Raw genomic sequence first — 20,793 nt, forward strand, 5'->3', positions numbered from 1 at the left:
CATTAGTTATTCACTGAAATAGACACAAATGACTCTCGCTATCAACGATACGGAAAATGAGAGGATAATTAACAGAAATAAATTATAAAATATAAATAAATATTAAATATATAGCTACACAAAATGTATTTATGACGCTAAGGTCTCACAAGACACAAGACAAAGACCTTTATATATATTCTTAACATTACAAGCACAGCATGTCATCAGACTCTCCTAGTACACGTTGATGATGGGAGTGGTGACAAACAAGTAGGATATTACATAGGCGGGTCTGAGTGCAGTTATACAGGTAATCGTTCTGTTCCACAGCAAAACTTACACCAGCAAGAATGTCTGAAATTGAATTATACCTGGACCTCCTGTCTCAGCCCTGTCGCTCTGTCTACCTCTTCGCCAAAGTCAACAACATTCCTTTTCAGCACCATGAGGTGAAACTCTTTAAAGGTCAGCAGTGGGAGTGTGAGGGGCACAGTGGGGTGGATATGTAATTATAGTGGGTATGTTATGATTGTATGGGAAGCTTTCTAAGTCTGTGTTCTCCCACTTTATACTATACCAGCATTTCATAAACATTTTAAGGAGACAATAGTTTTTTTTACTATACATATAAAAATATATATATATATATATATACATTGTCTTTTTGTAATATACTTTGACTAAGAACGACTGGGTCACTTTTGCTAAATCCTAATTAACTAGGACCCAGGGAAGGTGTATTGCCTGAATAAACGTGGACAGTAAAACCACTTCTTATTCTGCTTGCATTAAAATTGGAGGGTTTGTTTGTTTGTTTCTTTTATGTATTGCAAAACAATTGATTTCTTGTCATTGTGTATTAAGGAACAAAGTAAAGGAAATAATTTAACTGTATATTTCTAAATACATATTTATATCGGATGGCCTTTTGCCAGGAGGCTGTAATCACTAATATTATTCTTGTAACAAGTCACAATTTGGGGTCTACTGTAATTAAATTGCTCAAAAAAAATATATGGAGGATTTATCCAGTATTTGTTATTTGTGAATTTTATATTTGAGGCAAGACCAAAAATGTATCTCCTTCTACACTAGAAAATTGGGAATCACTACAAGTGGTATACACATTAAGAAATAAGCTTCTTGCATGTTATTTCAATGCTTGGAGAGTGGGAATTTGTATCACAAAATGTGACTTTGAAAAGCAAGATGTGCAAAATTTCCTGCTCAGTGCCGGCAGTTTGTGTCAGACTACTACCTCTACTGCACTTACACATCTGTTGGAACAAGTTCATTATTAACCCAAAGGCAACATATCGTGGAATGCTGTGTAAGATTCTTCCCATGTTTGTAAAGCATTGGAAATGAGTTTTTACTCTACATTCTTAAACAAGCTGTTATTGGTTTTTCAAACAATGTTTATCCAGCAGTATTTTTTTCATAAAGAGAATAATTGCTGTTCACCCTCTTCTAGTTACAGAAAAGGGACAATATATGAAACAGTTAGATACTCTTAATTCTCTGTAGGTTTTTATTTACAGAGATAATCAAGATTAAGACCTTATACACATGGGCATTAACTTTAAACATTTAGGGCTAGATTTACTTAACTGCGGGTTTGAAAAGTGGAGAAGTTGCTTAGAGCAACCAATCAGATTCTAGTTATCATTTATTTAGTACATTCTATAAAATGACAGCTAGAATCTGGTTGGTTGCTATAGGCAACATCTTTACTTTTTCAAACCCACAGTTTAGTAAATATACCCCTTTGCCTGTTTTGTTAAAGTCTATTAACCATACTTTGACACTTGCCAAAGTGTCCAAAAAATAATGTAGACATACTCTTTATGACACTTATCTTTTGCTTGACATGGATTTCAATGTTGCTGTCAGCATTCAGAAGTGTTAATACTCAGTAAAATACAATGGTGTTCTGTGGGAGCAATTATTAAGTTCATAGTACATTATGCTACAGGAAAGCTTTGAGACTCTTTAATGAACACACTATTAATCCTTTGTTAAATCAGAGCAAAGTACAATTCATGGTCTGTTGTTTTAACTACTGTTGTACCATGTGTATGAGCTCTTAAAGATGCCTCAGTGTATAATTAATAAAATTATATTCCAGTAGTGTCCAAAAGTCAATACATGGTAGGGGCTGCTGTGTCCATATCTACTCCTATGCTGCAACACATTATATTCTTAGATGCAATTGGTCAGCAGCAAAGTGTCTTATGGATGCTGACAAGGAATTTAGTTATTATTATTATTATTATTATTATTAATATTTATTTATAAGGCGCCACAAGGCATCCGCAGCGCCGTACAGAGACAAACAAAATTACAATACAATGGGAGACAGCACAGTACAGTAAACACAGCAACTCAGTAAGCTCAATGCACAATTAACAACTAGTTGATCATTAACAACTAGACAGCAGCCATGTTCTAGAGCAGTGTTTCCCAAATCCAGTCCTCAGGGCCCCCTAACAGAGCAGGTTTTCCAGGTCACAAATAAAATAATTATACCACCTGTAGATCTTTCAAAATGTGTCAGTCAGCAATGGATATACCTGTGCTCTTGCAGAGAGGTATGGAAAACCTGCACTGTTAGAGGTACCTGAGGACTGGGTTTGGGAAACACTGTTCTAAAGATTGGACAATATTCTGCACTACAATTTAATTACCTTTTTGTGTTATTATGATACGAAACTCACATGCCTGTGTATAAGCAGCTTCTTGTAAAATACACACTTTGAAGTTCATGTACAAAGTGCAAAACTTACATGGTGCGGAGAAAAATCCTTTTTGGGTGGTGATCAGTGCCTTAATTTGTGCAGGTGCACCTAGATTTTTACCAAAGCACTGGTTTTTGGAGATTTTCACTAAAGCACTGGGTTTTGGAGCAAGGTGGTGACTTTTGTTGAGTTGCAGAGGTTTGCACAAGCCGATAGGATTTGGGAGAGAGAATAGACACATACATCCAGTTTTTTGGACCAGAACAAAATGTCATTTTACAGTGATATTATTGAAATAAAGTGTGGAGAGGGCGCATTGTAATTGGTATTCCTTGCTTGTAGAATGGAGTGGAAACATTTTTGATTTGCTGAGATCATGTATTATCAGATTCATTTAATGGGATGTGTTTTGTACCTTATATGTGATTATAAAATGCAAAATGCACTTTATATTCTCATAGGTTCTCAGGCATATTTGCAGATTACTATGCAGTACTGTCTCACTTAAAACTGTCCTGTATTATGCAAGTGTATTTACGTCTCTGCAGGGGATCAACTCGGTGAAGAATTTAAGAAAGTGAATCCGTTACACAAAGTGCCAGTTCTAAAAGATGGAGACTTTACACTTGTTGAAAGGTGAATAGGAAAGGCTTTTATTAGGTTTATGATTTATTATTACATTATTTATATTTATTTTCTTTGATTAAGACTAAGGGGTAAATTTATCAATCTGCGGGTTTGAAAAAGTAGAGATGTTGTCTATAGTCAGATTCTAGCTTTCATTTTGTAGAATGTACTAAATAAATGCTAACTAGAATCTGAATGGTTGCTATAGGCAACATCTCCACTTTTTCAAAACCACAGCTTGATAAATTTACCCCTAAGAAGTTATTATCTAATCTGTCTTTGTTTTCTCCCAAGTACTGCAATTCTGTGTTACTTAGTGCAGAAATATAACACACCTGATCACTGGTATCCATCTGACCCAGAGAAGCGTGCTCAAATTGATAAATACCTTGCTTGGCAGTACAACAATACACGTCCCCATGGCTGTAGACTGTTCTGGCTTAAGGTAAGTTTGTTTAGATATAAAAATACCTATAAGTGAAGCTCTGTAACTAAAGATTACAAGTCATCGTTATTTAGTTACAACTTTAATTTCCCAGAGTATATGGCTTTAAAGTACAGTATTTAGAAAGCCAAATAAAGGACATGGGTACATTTTGTTATGTACATCGCAAACTAATTAATGGCACAGGGTTTAAAACTGTTGTATAAGTCAGAGACAGTTTACAGGCCTGGAATTCAATTGTAGATTCTGTTTGTGACCTGTCATCGGGACCAGACTGGGACTAAAAATCAGCCCTGGCGTTAAAAGTACACAGGCCCACCTCAGGTCTAGTAGGAAAAAAAGTGTGTGCCGCAAAGGGGGTGACCACATTGTGTTGTGGGTGCGGCCAACATGGGGCATTGATACATACATCATAATAAAACATTACATTTATTACGCCCTTCCAGCCACATCCCACCATCCCCCCAGGCACATTATGACACCCCCAGCCCACTGTACTTATATATGCTTTTGGTGCTGCTGACATCCATCAGGGTGGCAACTTCCTGTAGAGTGAACAGGGAAGCTCTTGGTCTCACGAGATTACCAAATCTTGTGATACTTAGAGCTCCTCTGCTTGCTCTGCAGGCTGTGTCCTATCCAGGGACTGGGAGCAGCTTTCCTGCTAACCAGAGCTGGATTATCTCTCGGGGAACCCAGGGTATTTAAGACAGGGATCCCTATTATGTAACATGGTTATCATTTTAGACAAATGTTAGACAAATACACAGGCAATACTGTGTGCACTACTGTTAGTTGCACGCAGCTCTGCCTTCATAAGCAGTACAGTGTGAAGTGGGACATACCTCCCAACTGTCCTTGTAGTCGGTCCAAATCTCACTAAACGAGACAGACACCAAATTCGAGATTTCCCCACCAGATTCAGGACAGTTGTCAGACTGTCCTGCTCTCTCCTACCTGTTCTTGTCACTTTAACCACCTGTGGCTGCTGGTGTCTTTAGTTGCTGCTTGTCTGGGTCCTCGAATGCTGGAGGCCCGATTTGGAAAGAAAAAAAAATGGGTACATGTAATTTAGAAAACTCCAACCAGCCCTGGTGTTTAATCAATACAACCCATGTTTTATAATTAGGCCTCCGTAGAGCCGTAACATTAAAATACTAGTATTCACATTTAATAAATAAACCTATTTATCTCCCTCCAAACAAACCCAGCAATAAATTAAATAGCATTTACTTTTAAGAAATATACCTATTTCCCGCAACCATCACTGCCATTAAATAATTCCTATTCACATTTTTACTAAATAGACATTATTTTTTCCCAAACAGCCCCACTTTCAATTAATAGCCTCCAAATCATATGCCACAATAGTGCCCCAGTTCATACAATGGTGCCCCCAAATTATATTATTCCACAATACTGCCCCCAGTTGATATTATGCCACAATAGTGCCCCCAAATCATATTATACTATACAGCAGTGCCCCAAATCATATTATGCCATACAGTAGTGCCCCAAAATCCTATTATACCATACAGCAGTGCTCCAAATTATATTATGCCACAATAGTGCCCCCAAATCATTTCATACCACAGAGTGAACTTATTAACATCACTAAATTATATTTGCATAAACTGTGAGTTTATATAAATATCCAGTAGGAAAATTATGGACAACACAGCATTGCCCCCCCTGTGTGGCATCCTCTCTCTCCCCCCCTCCTGTGTGGCATCCTCCTTCTGCCCCCCCCTGTTTGATATCATCAAACTGCCCCCCCCATGTGGCATCCTTTCTCTTCTCCCCCTGTGTGGCATCCTCTCTCTCCCCCCCTCCTGTGTGGCATCCTCTCGCTGTCCCGCCTGTGTGGCATCATCACACTGCCCCCACACCCGTGTGGCGTCCTCTCTCTTCCTTCCCCGTTTTCTGTGTGACCCCCCCATTTTAGTGTACTTACCTATTCATCTTCTTTGCTCTTCTTGCTGTATTCTGCTTTCTTCTACTGTTGTCCACTCCTCTGACCCAATTTGACAGTGCAGCGCGCGCTGCACATGTGATCTGGTGGCTGGTTCTTGGGGAGGAACCAGCCACCAGGAAGCCTGTCACTGACTGCCCATCTGACCATCGGCCCTCCTGGCATTTGCCATGCTGATTCGTTTTGTGGATATATGCCTTATGCCAGGTCTACTGTACAACCAATAACGTGCAGCTTTTATTATTGGTTGTCTAACTGCTTCCGATTCAGTTTTTAGGTCGGTGCGCATAGACATTTTACCAGTCCTGTTGTCTAACGTATTGGGCATTGATGATCTTGAAAAACTTTCTGTGCCTGAGGCCAAACTTATAACGAGTGACAACTTTATTAGGTACACCTTTTTAGTACTGGATAGGACCCCCTCTGTGCCCAGAACAGCCTGATTTCATTTGCATTCATGTGCTAATTTAGCTCACTTTGAGCTAGGAATGCTCTAATCCACCTGGTAATCTAGATGGGCTATTCATGTGCTTCCCAAAAAAACAATTTTACAAAAGTTGAAGCATGACATTGCAGAATGCAAATGCTCTGCAGATGTGCATTTGTTATGCTCCAGGTCAAAGGAGCGAAACTCTAAAGGTTGCACTAGGGAATCATGATGTTTACAGCTATACAGCCTTATTTAGCATGATGGGTTTAAAATTTAAATATTTTGTCATGCATTTACTAATGTTCTAGTTCAGGTCTGGCCAATCTGTGGCTCTCCAGATGTTACCTTGCCAGCTATTGGCTGGCTACTGGCAAAGCATGTTTGAACTTGTAGTTTCACAACACCTGGAGAGTCACAGGTTGGCCAGGCCTGATCTAGTTAATCTGGAAATAGTTTAAAGGTTTCTCACAGCATTATGACATATTTCTATGAAACATTCACAGTTGCTGACTAAGCAACAATTTGTGCTTTTGCAGCATTTTCCTTCATTACCTGTTTACATGTGATAGTGTTTAGAAATGAAACAATCAAAGCAAGACATTTGCATTATTCATTTTCCTCTGCTCTCAGCATATGTTGCTTCACTCATTCTGAGAGAGATCATTATGGCTTCATGGAAATTGCCAGTTTGGATTCAAAGATTGTACCACTAGAACTACGCACCTCTGCGAAACAGCCTCTTCCACTTGACTTGCGTGAAATTTCTGCACAATTTATGTCATCTTTACATAAAGCACATAGTATAAGTAGTTATTTTTATGCTCCTATTCATCATAATTGGGCTCATGTATGCATTTGCTCCCCCAACGAAAGCAGGAAAAGACACATTATAAAGCTCATTTATGTGCATATGTTCATCTGTAGAACAGGATTACAAGTGTGTATATTTACACACTATAATAGTGTAGAGATATATAGGAATAGTGAAGAGATGTTACTTGACAGTGTTAGTAATAAATGCAAAAGTCACATTTCCCATGTAAAATATAATTGACTACAAACATCGTTTGTTTTCTACTTTAAAAATCAAATGGGTCACTTCTTTCTTGCTGCAGTCCAAAAGAAAATATCAATTAAGTAATGCAATCAGATGAACATAACTTCATATAATATAGCAGCCACATTAATGAATTAAGGCTTTTCAGCTAGAGAGGGCATTCGCAATCAGCCACTCAGAAGTGGCTAGACAGTGCTAATCATGGTCACCATTGTATCTCATTACACCAACACCTAAAAAAGATTTTCCTCTTGACCGGTGTACATGCATCTGTGTCCAGTTGCAATTATGGGAACAGGCTCTTTCTGGCTTACATTTGCCTGCCTCTTCCCTCCTTTGTTTCACCACTTGAAGCGTAAGGAAGAAGTAGGTATAGTTGGGCCACATAAACACGGCATCTTCACAGAGTTGTAACGCAGGGCCGGACTGGCCAGCAGGCACTTCTGGCAAATGCCAAAAGGGCCGATAATTAGATGGGCCGGTCCGCAACATGCCCGCCGAGCAGCAGCACTCTGTGTGCTGCTCGGTGGACAGAGAGTCAGTGACAGCCACCTATGCGAGTAATCACATGGGACGGCATCACGTGACAGGTGCCGTGCCATCCCATGTGATTACTTGCATAGGCGGCTGTCACTGACTGTCCGTCCACCGAGCAACGCGGAGGAAGGATGTAACAAGGTAAGTGTTGTAGTGTATGTCTGTGTGTCTATAGTGTATGTGTGTCTTTATTGTGTGTGTCTGTGGCTACAGTGTGCAACGGAAATGGGGTACTATCATTGAATAACCTAACAGCAGCACATAGGCAATAAGTTAACGAGGTTACCTCGTTTTAGGAGAACATTGTAACCTTGTAAATATCTTTAAAAAAAAGTCAAAGCACTGCTGTAGTTCATTATACATGTGCAGATGTGTCCTTTGATAATTATCCTTACATAGTGTGGTACTGATTGATGTACTTAGAAAATTACATACAAAGTTATTGAGGTATGATACAGCAGTTTATAGGCAACACAGTGGATGTGTTATGTATTGCCACTTGTCATGCGGTTGTCAGCATGGTAATGTGCACACCAGTAACTTGCATTATTTCGTGATTTTCCAAATTTGAACAGTCCTGGGCACTCAGAAATGGTATTGCTTATGCACCAGTTTATTGACTATTTTTTGTGTGTGTGGATGTCGAACATTCACATTCACAGCCTAGGATAACTTTTTCAAAGTGTATTAGTCTGAGTTTAATCCATTCCACTAATCAGCTTAGAGATTGTTTGCTGTATTTTATTATTTAATGGAGCAACTCTCTTGGTTTATACTACATTGTGGCTGAACACACACTTCCAATTGGATTGTGTTTATATGCTTATGCGGATTAGTATCAACAAATCCAGTGCACTGGTTCAAAATAATTCAAAATAATTCCCCCTGCGATCATGTGCTCTGCCTGTGACAGCCAGATCACATGATCGCAGGGGGAATGGATCCTCCACCCCTGCAATCGTATCCTGGTGCCTGGCTGTCACAGGCTGAAGACAGAGCAGCGGTGACCAGCGGGGCCCCAGGTAAGTCTGTGCTGCGCTGTTGTACCGGGCCCCCTGGTGAGCCCGGGCCTGGTACAACAGTACCCCCCATAACCCCTGATGGCGGCCCTGGCTACAAGTGGTGAAAGTGACCAAGACAGGTAGGAGAGAGCAGGACAGTTTGCCTACTGTCCTGAATCTGGTGGGGCAGTCCTGAATTTGGGTGACTGTCTCATAAATGTAATGTTTTATTATAATGTATGTATCAATGCCCCATGTTGGTCACACCCACAACACAATGTGGTCACGCCCACTTCGCTGCGCGGAAAGGCGCATCATTTATTTCCTACTGGAACTGAGGTGGGCCTGTGTACTTTAAATGCCAGGGCTGATTTTTAGTCACAGTCCGGCCCTGGTTGTAAGTGTAAGATGTGCCCAAATCAGCATAAGTATTTTTAGTAGTGTAATGTGCAGTACGAGAATGAGTGTTTTACGCAAAATTCCAATGCAGCAAGAGTCCCAATATGTATATGTACTCACACCTTTTGGCATGACCAATTGCATACAATACACAATCCTGTATTTCCTGTTTTTTTATTTATTTTCCTACTTCAATAATCTGTTCTGAATGATTTAATTAGTATGAACTTATTTATCAATTAAAAAAACACTGATGGTAATCTTGCGAGCAGGGCCCTCTTTCTTCTTTGTCTGTCTGAATTAGCCATTGTTTTATTACTGTTTGTTTCCAATTGTAAAGCGCTGCAGAATTTGTTGGCACTATATAAATCATGATGATGACATTATATAAAAGACCCTCTAATATGATTCACAAATATATCAAACATTAATTATTTCTGGAGCTCATCAGAACTGAAAATATTTGAGAGAGCATTTTCATCATGGAGGACGTTTTTTACTATGTCTTAGCTGTGAACCAGTTAAAGCTCATTGCAGTTAGCCTTTTAGCAAAAAAATCCCTGATGCGGAACACAATATTATTATTTATTATTATTATCTTTTATTTATAAGGTACCACAAAGGGTTCTCATTGTCATACATGACACATACCGAAAGCAATAGTTTACCCTTAACTAAATATGAAACATGAATTCAATGGCAAATATTTCAAGTTCTGTCATGACATGGTATTTTCTACACATTTAGTTTTGAATGTTACTAGACCTCTTTTAGATAAACCAAATTATATTTAAGGCCTAGTTGTTTTTTAATTAGCACAGCTTACTATGAATGCAACTGTGAATGAAACAGGTAAAGTGTTTGCACGTATGTGAAGTCTATTATCACAGAATTATATTGTCCATAAACTAATGTCTACTGAAATAACCTGGTCAGAACTAGACAATTGACATTGGAAAAAACAGCAGCAACTTTAACTTCTATTACAGTTGATTAATTCAGCCCAGATGAATTCAATTGGGAACTAGGTGACAAAATGAGAACAGAAATGGGTCATAGTGGCAGGTTTGCTGAACTGAATTCCTGCTGCTATGTGACTTGCTTTAAGAATACCTGCTCAATAATGCAGCCAGTTATCAACTGCTGTGTTTAAATTTTGAAAAGAATGTTTGTAAGTTAGATTTTGTTCATTTCTTAGATGTCTTTCAAGATTAATCAACTTTGCGGATCAATTGTTGAGCTGCAATCAGCTGTTTGGTGAACTGAGCATGTGAATTAGAATTAATTGATCGCTATAAGCAAGTACACACAGAAAGTAGGGACATTAAACACATGAATGGGTTAAAAGGAGCTTTTTCATCTGGTTAACATCCACTTCTGTGTTTCTTCTATATTTATATAAAGGTGCCTGAAATATGTTCAGCCAGCGGGTGAATGCAGGTCATCCTCACTTTGTTACAAACGCTGAACCAGCACCATGTACACACAGCCTAATGATGCCTGTTTAGTAACAAGTGGGTTTTGTTGGTACTAAAATAATATCATTGATTAGTCTAATTGAACTTAGGCTGATAAATGAGAATATGATGATTTGTTGCTAAAAGTAACATAAGATTTGTGCTGTTTGCAATATTGGTGCAGAATAGATTAGATTGTACGCTCCTTTGAGCAGGGCCTCCTCTCCTTCTGTTCTCCACCACCTTAACTCTGCTCTCCAGCTCCTTGTCTCTTCTGTGGGGTCCTCCTGCCCTTCTACCCTCTTCTCTACCCCGCTGGGGGCTCTCACCTCTCATCTAGCTGTACATCGAGCTTCTGAGTTACTGTGCTTTTTGTTAACTGTACCGTGCTGTCTCACCCTGTATCGTGTTTCTGTCTGTCCCTGTACGGCGCTACGGATACCTAGTGGCGCCCTATAAATAAAAAATAATAATAATAATAATAATAATATAGGTTTATCTTAATATTTCAAATATTGTCTAGCTGTTTATGATTCAGCACATTCCATGTTAAGCTTGGTCTGCAAATACAGATACTGATAAAAATCTCTTGTATTCCTGGAGGTAAAACTCTCAATTTGCACCTCAGTCATATGATTAAGAAACTGTTTTTTGTTCCCAGTAAACTGTAAAAAAAACATGTATAAGCTTGGTAGGGTGTGTGGGTAACATAACTGTCTTTGTATCAAGGTGTACATTTAAAAATGAACCATACAGCTCACCATTAGCATCAGAAAGTACCAATTTTAGTATATTAATATAACATACAAATAACACTGTATGGTACATTAAGATATGCAGTGTTTATTGTTGTAATTATTGATTGTAATTGATTTTATTAACTTTTTGATATACTGTTTAGTGACTTCAATATCAGAATAATATAATAAACACAACTTTTACTAATGTCATTTGTAACTTTGTGTCATGTATTTGTAACAATAACTATGATGAGTTTTTTTGTCTGTGGGTCTTTTAAGAACACAGAAACACCCCTGGATGGGGACTCCAAATGGTGAAACTGAAAAATAAAATTCCCTTGTAACTTGAAGTTTGCTTTCTCCATAAAGGCCAATGCTTTAGGTTTTTTTCGGGAGCTAAATTCTCTATTGGGTACTATAGAAACCTATTCTTGCTAATGGTGATAGTTCAGGTACTTCAGCTTTTTAATTAAAGGATAATGCATCCAAAACTAAAGCTTTAGCTTTTAGTACAGTTTGATGAGATAAATTTAAAAAACACAACAAATCAGAACTTGTCTTCAAATTTTTATTTTGTTTGTTACGTTTATGTGATATTAATATACTAAAATTTCACCCAAAAATATATTTTTTGCTTTGGAGTTACTGTGAATGTGAAATAATAAATAAATTAGATTGCATAGTTATTTCATAAAGACCTGGAGAGATATAGATATAATACATCTGCAGCCCGTTAGGATACACAATTTTGGTCATTATCATTTTGAACTTGAAAGATGAGGGCATAACTATATACCCATAATAGTCCAGCATTCACACTGCAAGAAAATATTGTAATATTAGATTAGGTCTCAGTGAGTGTAATTTTATTAATGGATTAGATTGGGTTAGTGTCTTGGAGGAGCTGGAGGCCTTTCCAAAGTACTTTGTAGTTGCGCTCCAAAAACTTTTTTTAGTTGCTATAAAAGCCTCAAATCACTGGTGAGAGATATTATTACTATTGTTAATGTTGTTTATTTATGTGGTGCCACAAATTTCCACAGCATGCCACTCAAACCCCCCCGCATTATGCAGACTCCCCACATGCAACTCAAACCTCCACACATGACATTTGACATGAGGAGAGAGATCTCTGTTCATGAGAGCTTATACATCTAGTGGGAAGGGGTGAGGCTGAGAGGCTGGAGACAAGAAGTGGGAATGTAGACAGAGTTAGGCTGGACCAAAGAAAGTGGAATTAGGTGGAAGACAGGTAGGTTGTTATCAGTTTTTGAGGAGAGTTTAAAACTTTGAAGGCTAGTTGGAAGACTAAATAGGTGTGGAAATATATTGGATAGGTTGGAAGTAGCACAGGAGTAATCATTTTATTTATTATTATTATTAATTTTTATTTATAGGGCACCACTAGGTGGCCGTAGCGCCGTACAGAGACAAACGAAATTACAATACGAGGTGAGACAGCACAGTACAGTAAACAATAAGCACAGTAACTCAGTGAGCTCAAAGCACAGCTAGGGGGGCGGGGGAGGGGAGAGGGGAAGGTCCTCCTAAGACAGAGTCCAAGAGGGAGGGCACGGGTGACAGGGAGAGCGAGAAGGGACAAGGGGAAGAGCGTCTTCGAGGAGGAGGGCAAGGTAGCTGGAGAGCAGAGTAAAAGTGGTGAAGACAGGAGGAGAGAGGACCCTGCTCAAAGGAGCGTACAATCTAAGGGGTGGGGTAGACAAACAGAGAGACACGGGGGAGAGAGGGAGAGAAGGAGGAATGGAGGATAAGGGAAGGGGAAAGAGGGGAAGAGACAGAAGAAAAGGTAGGAAGTTAAGTGGGAGACTGGAAGGCTTTAAGAAAAAGGTGGGTTCATGGAGGCAGAAGTGGCATGTGGTTACCTGTGGGGAGTTGAGGAGCCAGACATTGACAGAGCAGGGAGGGTACTGGTGGAGTGTGCAGTAATATTAAGTTGGAGATCTAGGGAAACGAGTAGTGGCTGAGGGCTTTGTAGGGTGTAGGAGGGGGATGAGTTTGAATTGGCTTCAGTAGGGAATTGGGTCATTTATGAGATCATAGCAAAACGATAACTGTACACACCATAAAGGGGAGGAGAGGTAGACTTGGGTGTCATCAACATAGTTGTGGTATTGGAGTCTGAAGGAGCTAATTAGTTGACCAAGAGAGGATGTAAACTGTAAGAAGAGAAAAGGGCCAAGGATGGACTAGAGGGACAGTGCTACAGAGGCCAATGGAGTAAAGGGATGAGAGTGTAATCAGCTATGTTGCAGGTGATAAAAAGTTGTCTAGGTGGATAAGTATGGATAAGCAACCCTTAGACTCAGCAGAGATTGTAGCTTACTTTATTGAGGGAAGTCTCGGTGGAGAATGTGAGAGGAGAGAGATTGAGGTGGTTATAGACAAGCTGCTCAAATACTTTGCAGGCAAATGGGATGAGAGAAATTGAGCAGTAGTTGGTGATAGAGGCTGGGTGAAGATATGTTTATTTTTAGGCTAAATGAGATGAGAGCTTGTTTAAAGGATAAGGTGATGATCAATATATGGATAGGGACAAGGTGAAGAGATGGGCCATGTGCAAGCATTGGCACACAGGGATCAGATAAGGTGAAAAGGTATTGATCATGGGGGCAGGTAGAGGAGGATAAGAAGAAAGGAGCGAAAAGTCTTTGTCCCCCTAGACTGGGGGACAGGAATGATTGGTTCGATAAAGCAGATGGATAGAAATTTCTTGATAAATGGTGTAAATTTTGGTGGAATATAAATCATTGCTACTATTGTTAGTTTATTTTCACTTTTATATCGACAGACATGCAGGTATCATTGCATACTCAGTGTGCTATTCAAAATGTATTAAAAAAAAAAATTATCTGCATAAATATTCTAATGAGTCTAAGAACCTGCAACAGCTAACCTTTTGAATGTCTTCTTTGATAGTGTATGAATCCAGCTATTCTGGGCCAAGAGGTGGCACCTGAAAAACTGGAATATGTCTTTGCCGAGTTCAGCACCATCATGACTGTACTGGAGACCAAATTCTTGCATGACAGACCTTTTCTGGCCGGTGAAGAAATCTCGCTGGTAGACCTTGTGGCTATTGTGGAGATCATGCAGGTGATACACTGACACTATGGTCACAATATTAATTTTTGTTAGAATGCATGTGCCTCAAAAGCAAAGCAACCTTGGACACTTGGCAATGTAACTTGTTTAGTTATGTTTATCAGTAAAAAAGAAATGCTAGGACTCAGAGGTAGTGGTGAGGTCAGCCTCAGAAGTTCATTAGTTAGCAGGGCATCCATCAGTAGGCCACCAATCTAAGTGATTTGTCAACTTTCCATGATACAACCAGAACTTAGGAAAAGTTAATTTGTTTTACCTCAAGACTCCAAAACAATTACTGATAAAGCTGTATATTGCATATTTGAGTTTATTGTGTGAGTGGTATATAAAACATTTTTAACAAGGGGGCACAGACCAAGTATTTTCTGATGTGACATTTCTTCAATTGCAGCAGTGGGTGGTTTTGTGTTTCGATGAAAAATGAGCAGTAGCAATGAAATTGGCAGTATTTTAAGCCAAATTACTGTATTTGATTGGGTGACGTCAGTGGTGGAGCTCCTAATGAAATTTTTTTGAAAGTCCTATAATTATTGCCAAAACTGCATCAGCCTTAAAGACCAATCTTAATTTTACAAAATCACAGAAGAAAACAATAAATAAAAGTAAATTTACAGTAGACAGAAACTTTCTCTATCAAAATAGTCACACAAGGGTCATGAATGTGATAAAACTATAAAAATGTTATAGTTATATGTATGTGTAATCTGAAATTAACAAAGTAAGTTTATTCTTCATGACTAAAGAGCAGCTCCCTTCACAGTACAGGTCTCTTGTATACAGTACATTCCCCCAAAAGATAGGAAGTATCCATAAGATATATAGTGAATAAGATATAAATATCATCAGACAGTACAACAAAAGTATTTTTTCTTTAAAAAAGAAGTGCTTATATTTATAGTACATACTGTTAGGAACCCCTCCAGCCAGTACAACAACACCCGGAGTCTGCTCCAAAAGTCTGGTGTTCACTGTTGCCCCTAGTGGTGGGGACAGATTTGGCCGCAGACAAACGGAGGGTCGTGTGATGTGTACCGACTGTGGAGAGCCCAGGAACAGAGAATTATGGCAGACAGCGTATCCAGAGAACAAGCCGAGGTCAGGGGTCACTTGCTTGGTAGAAAACACGCCAAGTGTCGGGGTCACGAGCAAATCAGCAGAATCCAAGATTCAAGCCAGAAGGTCAAGGGCACAGGCAAAAAGGCAAATCCAAGGTACAGGCAGGGGTCATACACGGCAAACGGAAGTCCAAAGGTTTTCACACCAACAGCACAGCAGCAGGCAGCAAACAGAAGTCTGGAAGCTATAACCGGCAGGGAGGCTAAGCCCTCCCTGCCTTAAATACAGGAATGAACCAATGAGAGCCTAGCTCTCTAATTGCACTCAGACTGGCCACTGATTAATTAATTAGCCCGCAGGCTTGGTGGCATACTGCGCACGCGCCCGGCTACCCCATTGTGCCGGGACGCGGCGCTGAACTAATTAGCATATGACCGTTGCTACAGCAACGGTCAGGCTGTCCCCGGAAGTGACGTCCAGGTCGTCATAGTGACGGCCGGGACGCAGGTGAGAGAGTCGCGGTGGTGCCCAGGCTCATAACACATACATGCAATAAATGAACCTACAGTGCAAGTTGCTTACAATACATACATGAGAACCTTAATGACATTCAGAAATATATATATTTCAAAGTTTCTGGCGGAAAATAGAAATGAAGATATGTGTGATATGTGATGGAACAAGTTTTTATCTTTGCACATAAAACCTTCTGGTTTTAGCACCTAAAATGGGATAACACAAGACAGCTTTTGAACATAGATGCTGACATTTTATGCAAGGCCATTCAGAATTGGGAATTTTTACATGAGAATTTCAATTTCATGATTCCTTATTGTAACTGGGCTTTTTTGTCATCTAGATTTAGTGACCCTTATTAAAACTTTTTTTTTATAGGAAAAAAAATGTTGACCGAGGTCTTCATTTAGAGCCAGACGCAATGTGCGTCTAAGACTTACATGAAAGAGTAGGTGTGGGGGTGTGCCGCAGCTTGGTGGGGTATTACGAGTGGCAAGCAACCCCAGTTGCATCCCACTCGTAATACTTTACCAAGCTGCGACCAGTTCCTGCAGATAGCTTACTGCCTGCGCCACCTAATTCCTGCTGCACTTTTCCAGCCTTGTTTTGACCTGTGTTCTGCCTGCGTCTTGATCTGACTAGGGTAGTTTTTGTGGGTAGATGCCCATAGTATCTGAATTATTCACGGTCACGCCTACACAACTCTGTGTTCCACCTTTTCCCTCGTACTGAGATGCAAGCTGTCGCAGTGTACACTTGCATCTGAAATGCAGATGGAACTGCAGGGAACTGTTGCTTACTGCGCATGCCCCATCAGTGAAAATGTGCAGGATGCACCTGAAATGGACTTTGCGTCCGAATCCAAATGAGGCTCTGAATGCGTAGCAACAGCCTTCCTGCCACGATGTGAGTGCTACGACCCAGGTTACATAAAGAGATGCTTGAAAATTTGTAACTGGTGCGAAATACAATCAACCCTTTCAAGGATACTGAACATGTATTGGTTTAATCAGTTATAGACTCCAATTCATATATGCAGTTTGAAATATCAGGCCTGTTTTCACAGTACATATTCAAGATTCACCAATTGTATTTAAAGTTTCCGTTCACATTAAAAGTGTTTGTTTTTTTTGTTTTGTTTTTTAATTTAAAACACAAAATTATATTAATTAATATAAAAGTAATTTAAAAAAATACAACATATTGATGATGGGTAAGTGATTGAGCTTCTCTCTGCTCTGCAGGTAATTGCAAGTGGAATACCCGTTTTTGAACAAAGACCAAAGCTGAGAGCCTGGAAACGGCGAATAGAGGAAGCACTGGGATCTGAGCTCTTCAAAGAGGCACATGATGACCTGCTCCAAATTAAGGAACAACAGCTTAGTTGTTTGTCCCCTGAAGCTAAGGAGCAATTTAGAAGCAGACTGCTCCTGTTTACAAACAGTGGGATGTGGCTCTGCTAATCTGTATTAAATCTCTTTATGAAATTGTGAAAGGGGCATTTTACTACACCTTTCTGGCTTCATTGTACATGATAAACTAAGAGTTATAGATGGAGCCGAGTGAGGTACTTTATCAAATGCCCCATGTCAAACATTTGTTGTATTACCTATAACTATGGTGTACCATAACCGGAATGCTGGGGTAAAATGTTTCCCTGAAAGGATCTGTATGTACTTTAAATGCACTTTTAAGATATCCTGCAAAAGAATTGCGTTCATTTAAATATCACATTTTCTTGTCCAAAAGATATGGAAAATGTTTATTCATGTTTTAATGCATAGATATGACACCCGTTGCAGTTTCATATGCTTGCAGAAAAATACAATAAAATTTTAATGGGTACATTTGGGTAATTTGTTCTTCCAATGTAAGAGAAGGAAATTAGTGACGTAGATCCATCATTTCCAACCAACAGTAAAGATATAAATGATTAAGTGAGTTCACTGGATCACAAAAGCCTACTAGATAGATATTTTTACCTTTGTTAAACCCCTCTGTTGTGTTGGCACTTACTTGGGGTATCCTGTTGTGTTGTACCCCACTTCTGCTTCTGCTCTGGCTATGGCGTGGGTGTGGCATCCTCAATCAGGAGGTCCCCTGGATATTTAGGGATTTAAAAACAGTTACCGTGAGGTGGCCACTAGTGGTGGTGTAGTGCAGCTGTACAAAAATATTTGGTGCCAGGCAATCTCGATTAAAAACAACTGCAACTTTATTACCCTCCCCCTTCTCCTCCAGCACATAAGCGTAGCAGTTGCAATTAATTTTCATCTGATAACTCCAACTTAGCAGCAATAAAACAGTTCGGGCAGTTGACATACCCAATATTATGGGTGCACTTGTTACATAGCATCAGTCAAAGCTCATTATGTACACTGACAGACAGTAGGTATGGAGCATAAGTTCTTGCACTCTTCTGATGCACTCCATCCCTTACATCTGGGACCTTCCTCTACAATGTTAGCTACACTGCCTTTATGCAGCGACCCCCCACATGGTATGGGGGTACTTTCAAAAGAGGCTTCCTACTGCGGCTATACAACGTGATTCCCCACTATCCAGTGACCTCCTTTCATTCCTCTACTGAAGCTGATAATAATCCTTTAGGGAACACTTCCAGATTATTTTCAGGTATTACACATCAGGGATTCTTCCACTACAGACTTGCAGTCTCTCAATGTCTCACAGCACTCCCCTGACTGCAGGGTCCAACCGTACTGCTGTACATGAAAATCTCTCTCCAGTTAGGGAGCACAGTAAATTATTTTCCCATGGCATCTGGCTATGAACCTTTCCCCAGGGTGCAGACTTTTTCTTTTTTACTATATCCATGGGTTCTCTCCCCTCTTTCTACATACAAATGGTCTTACATGGCATCTGCCATGACCTCACCTCTCCTGTTACCTTCTTAAGGCACAACTTCCCTCTCCACTTTTGCCTTACTCCTGGTGAGCACTCTACAAAGTACCCTTGAGGGTGAGGATCTCCTCTGCTGCATCACTGCTTCCTGGGGCTCCTGCTTTATAGAGGTATTTTACCCACTTTATATCTACCTTTCTCAGAGGCCCTTCATTGGTTGTTGCTGCCTATTCCCCCCTAAAGGTTTAATTACTTGGAGATTCATGGTATCGCCACACACTCCCTATTTTATCTGCCCTCTCAGGGATATTAATAATGGGGCACTCTTCCCCTACAGGGGCTAGTTATTGTAGCTCATAGTACCTGACGCGCACCCCCCTTTACCGGGGACCCGGGACCACCTTCCTCCTTCCCAGGTCCTGGCTTACTGTTCAAAATGCCTGCCCACCTCCAGGACGGGAAGCCAGAGTCTTTATAGACTCTGACTCTCACCTGATCTTCCTATAACTGATGCTGGTGCTTTCATACCGGGCGATTGGCCACATCCCAACTGATGACGCAAAGGCCAGTGTCAACTCGTGGGATCGCCTGCCCGGTGACATGACCACATGCATCACTGGCTGATGAGACACTGGCCTCATTGTAGTTAGATTCAGCCTCGGTGACCTCCTCTGCCATCACTGGAGACTGGGGCCACCATTCATAATGCTACATGCGTTCCACCTTTACTAGCACTGTTTAGTATTAATATATCACTTTCATCTATGGGAAAAACTAAGATGTTACTTTTTTGTTTTGTGTGTTGTTGTGACTCATCACCCTCAACTACAAAGCCCTCTCTAACTCCACTGCTCCTTATCTCTCCTACCTCCTCTCCCCTCATACTCCTTCTCGCTCTCTACAGTCTTCCAATGACTGCTGCCTCATTCCCATCTGGTCACCCCCTCTCACTCCCGCATCCTTTGCTATCCTTATACACTTACCATACTTTGCCTCCCCCTCATTCTTCCTTCTTACTCATGCTCATCTTTCCCCTTAGGGTGAGAAGACAAGAACTCTATCTAACCACTCTGTGTCTCCTGTCATTTTCACCCTCACCTTTAGATTGTAAGCTCTCTTGAGCAGGGCCCTCTATCCTCATGTCCTCTTCTTCCTATTTACTTTTGTCCCCGGCTCCCTCGCTCCCTTTTCCCCTCTTTGTCACTTGACGCCTGATGCTGTCTCTCCTCTTCTCCCTTGCCTTTTTCATCTCCATCTTTGCCCTGATCCTGTTAGTGGCCCCACACTATTGGGCACAGGTTCAGCCTCTTTTATCTCCACTCCAATCCTCCCTCCCTTTCTACTGCATCTGTGCACTGGTAGTCACTTTTACCTCTTTGCTTGTTCACCTGCTCTCTGCTGAGTTTGTAATTTTTGTACTTTTTATACTAATTGCACTTTGCCTTACTACTTCCTCTAAGCCGTGTACTGTTACCCTGTACTGTTGTCCCATGCTCTATGAATGGCACTGCAGACCCTTTGTGGCCCCTTTTAAATAAATGGTAATAAATATATTAATAATAATAATTTTCACTACTTAGCATAATAATACTTACTATCAATGGACAATTAACTTTGAATACTCAGTTGTGTTAATAGAAGTTAAAGTTAAAGGTTACCTTTACTAGTGGTTTCCATACAGGCTATATCAAATGCTAATACTGGTTAGTTCTGACCTTTAGATGCTTACAGAAAATTCTAAATTATGTAGACCCATTATTTTATATGCCTACAATATCAATTTGTCATAGGCCATTCAGAGGCAAACTGTTTTTAAACATACATTTATTATACATTTATTATGGAAGGCAT

At 40.0% G+C, this 20,793-nt stretch overlaps 1 protein-coding gene across 1 annotated transcript; it reads left to right on the plus strand.

Moving 5' to 3' along the window:
* The first annotated feature begins 304 nt into the window (after positions 1 to 304).
* LOC142156489 (glutathione S-transferase theta-1-like) lies at positions 305 to 19,812 on the plus strand. Its single transcript, XM_075211116.1, has 5 exons — positions 305 to 447; positions 3,269 to 3,356; positions 3,642 to 3,792; positions 14,323 to 14,499; positions 17,325 to 19,812. Exons 1-5 carry the CDS (start codon positions 333 to 335, stop codon positions 17,541 to 17,543), a joined length of 750 nt encoding a protein of 249 aa, XP_075067217.1. The 5' UTR covers positions 305 to 332; the 3' UTR covers positions 17,544 to 19,812.
* The last annotated feature ends 981 nt before the right edge of the window (positions 19,813 to 20,793 follow it).

Source organism: Mixophyes fleayi, chromosome 1 (assembly GCF_038048845.1).
Source record: "Mixophyes fleayi isolate aMixFle1 chromosome 1, aMixFle1.hap1, whole genome shotgun sequence".
In the NCBI taxonomy this organism is placed as follows: domain Eukaryota; kingdom Metazoa; phylum Chordata; class Amphibia; order Anura; family Limnodynastidae; genus Mixophyes; species Mixophyes fleayi.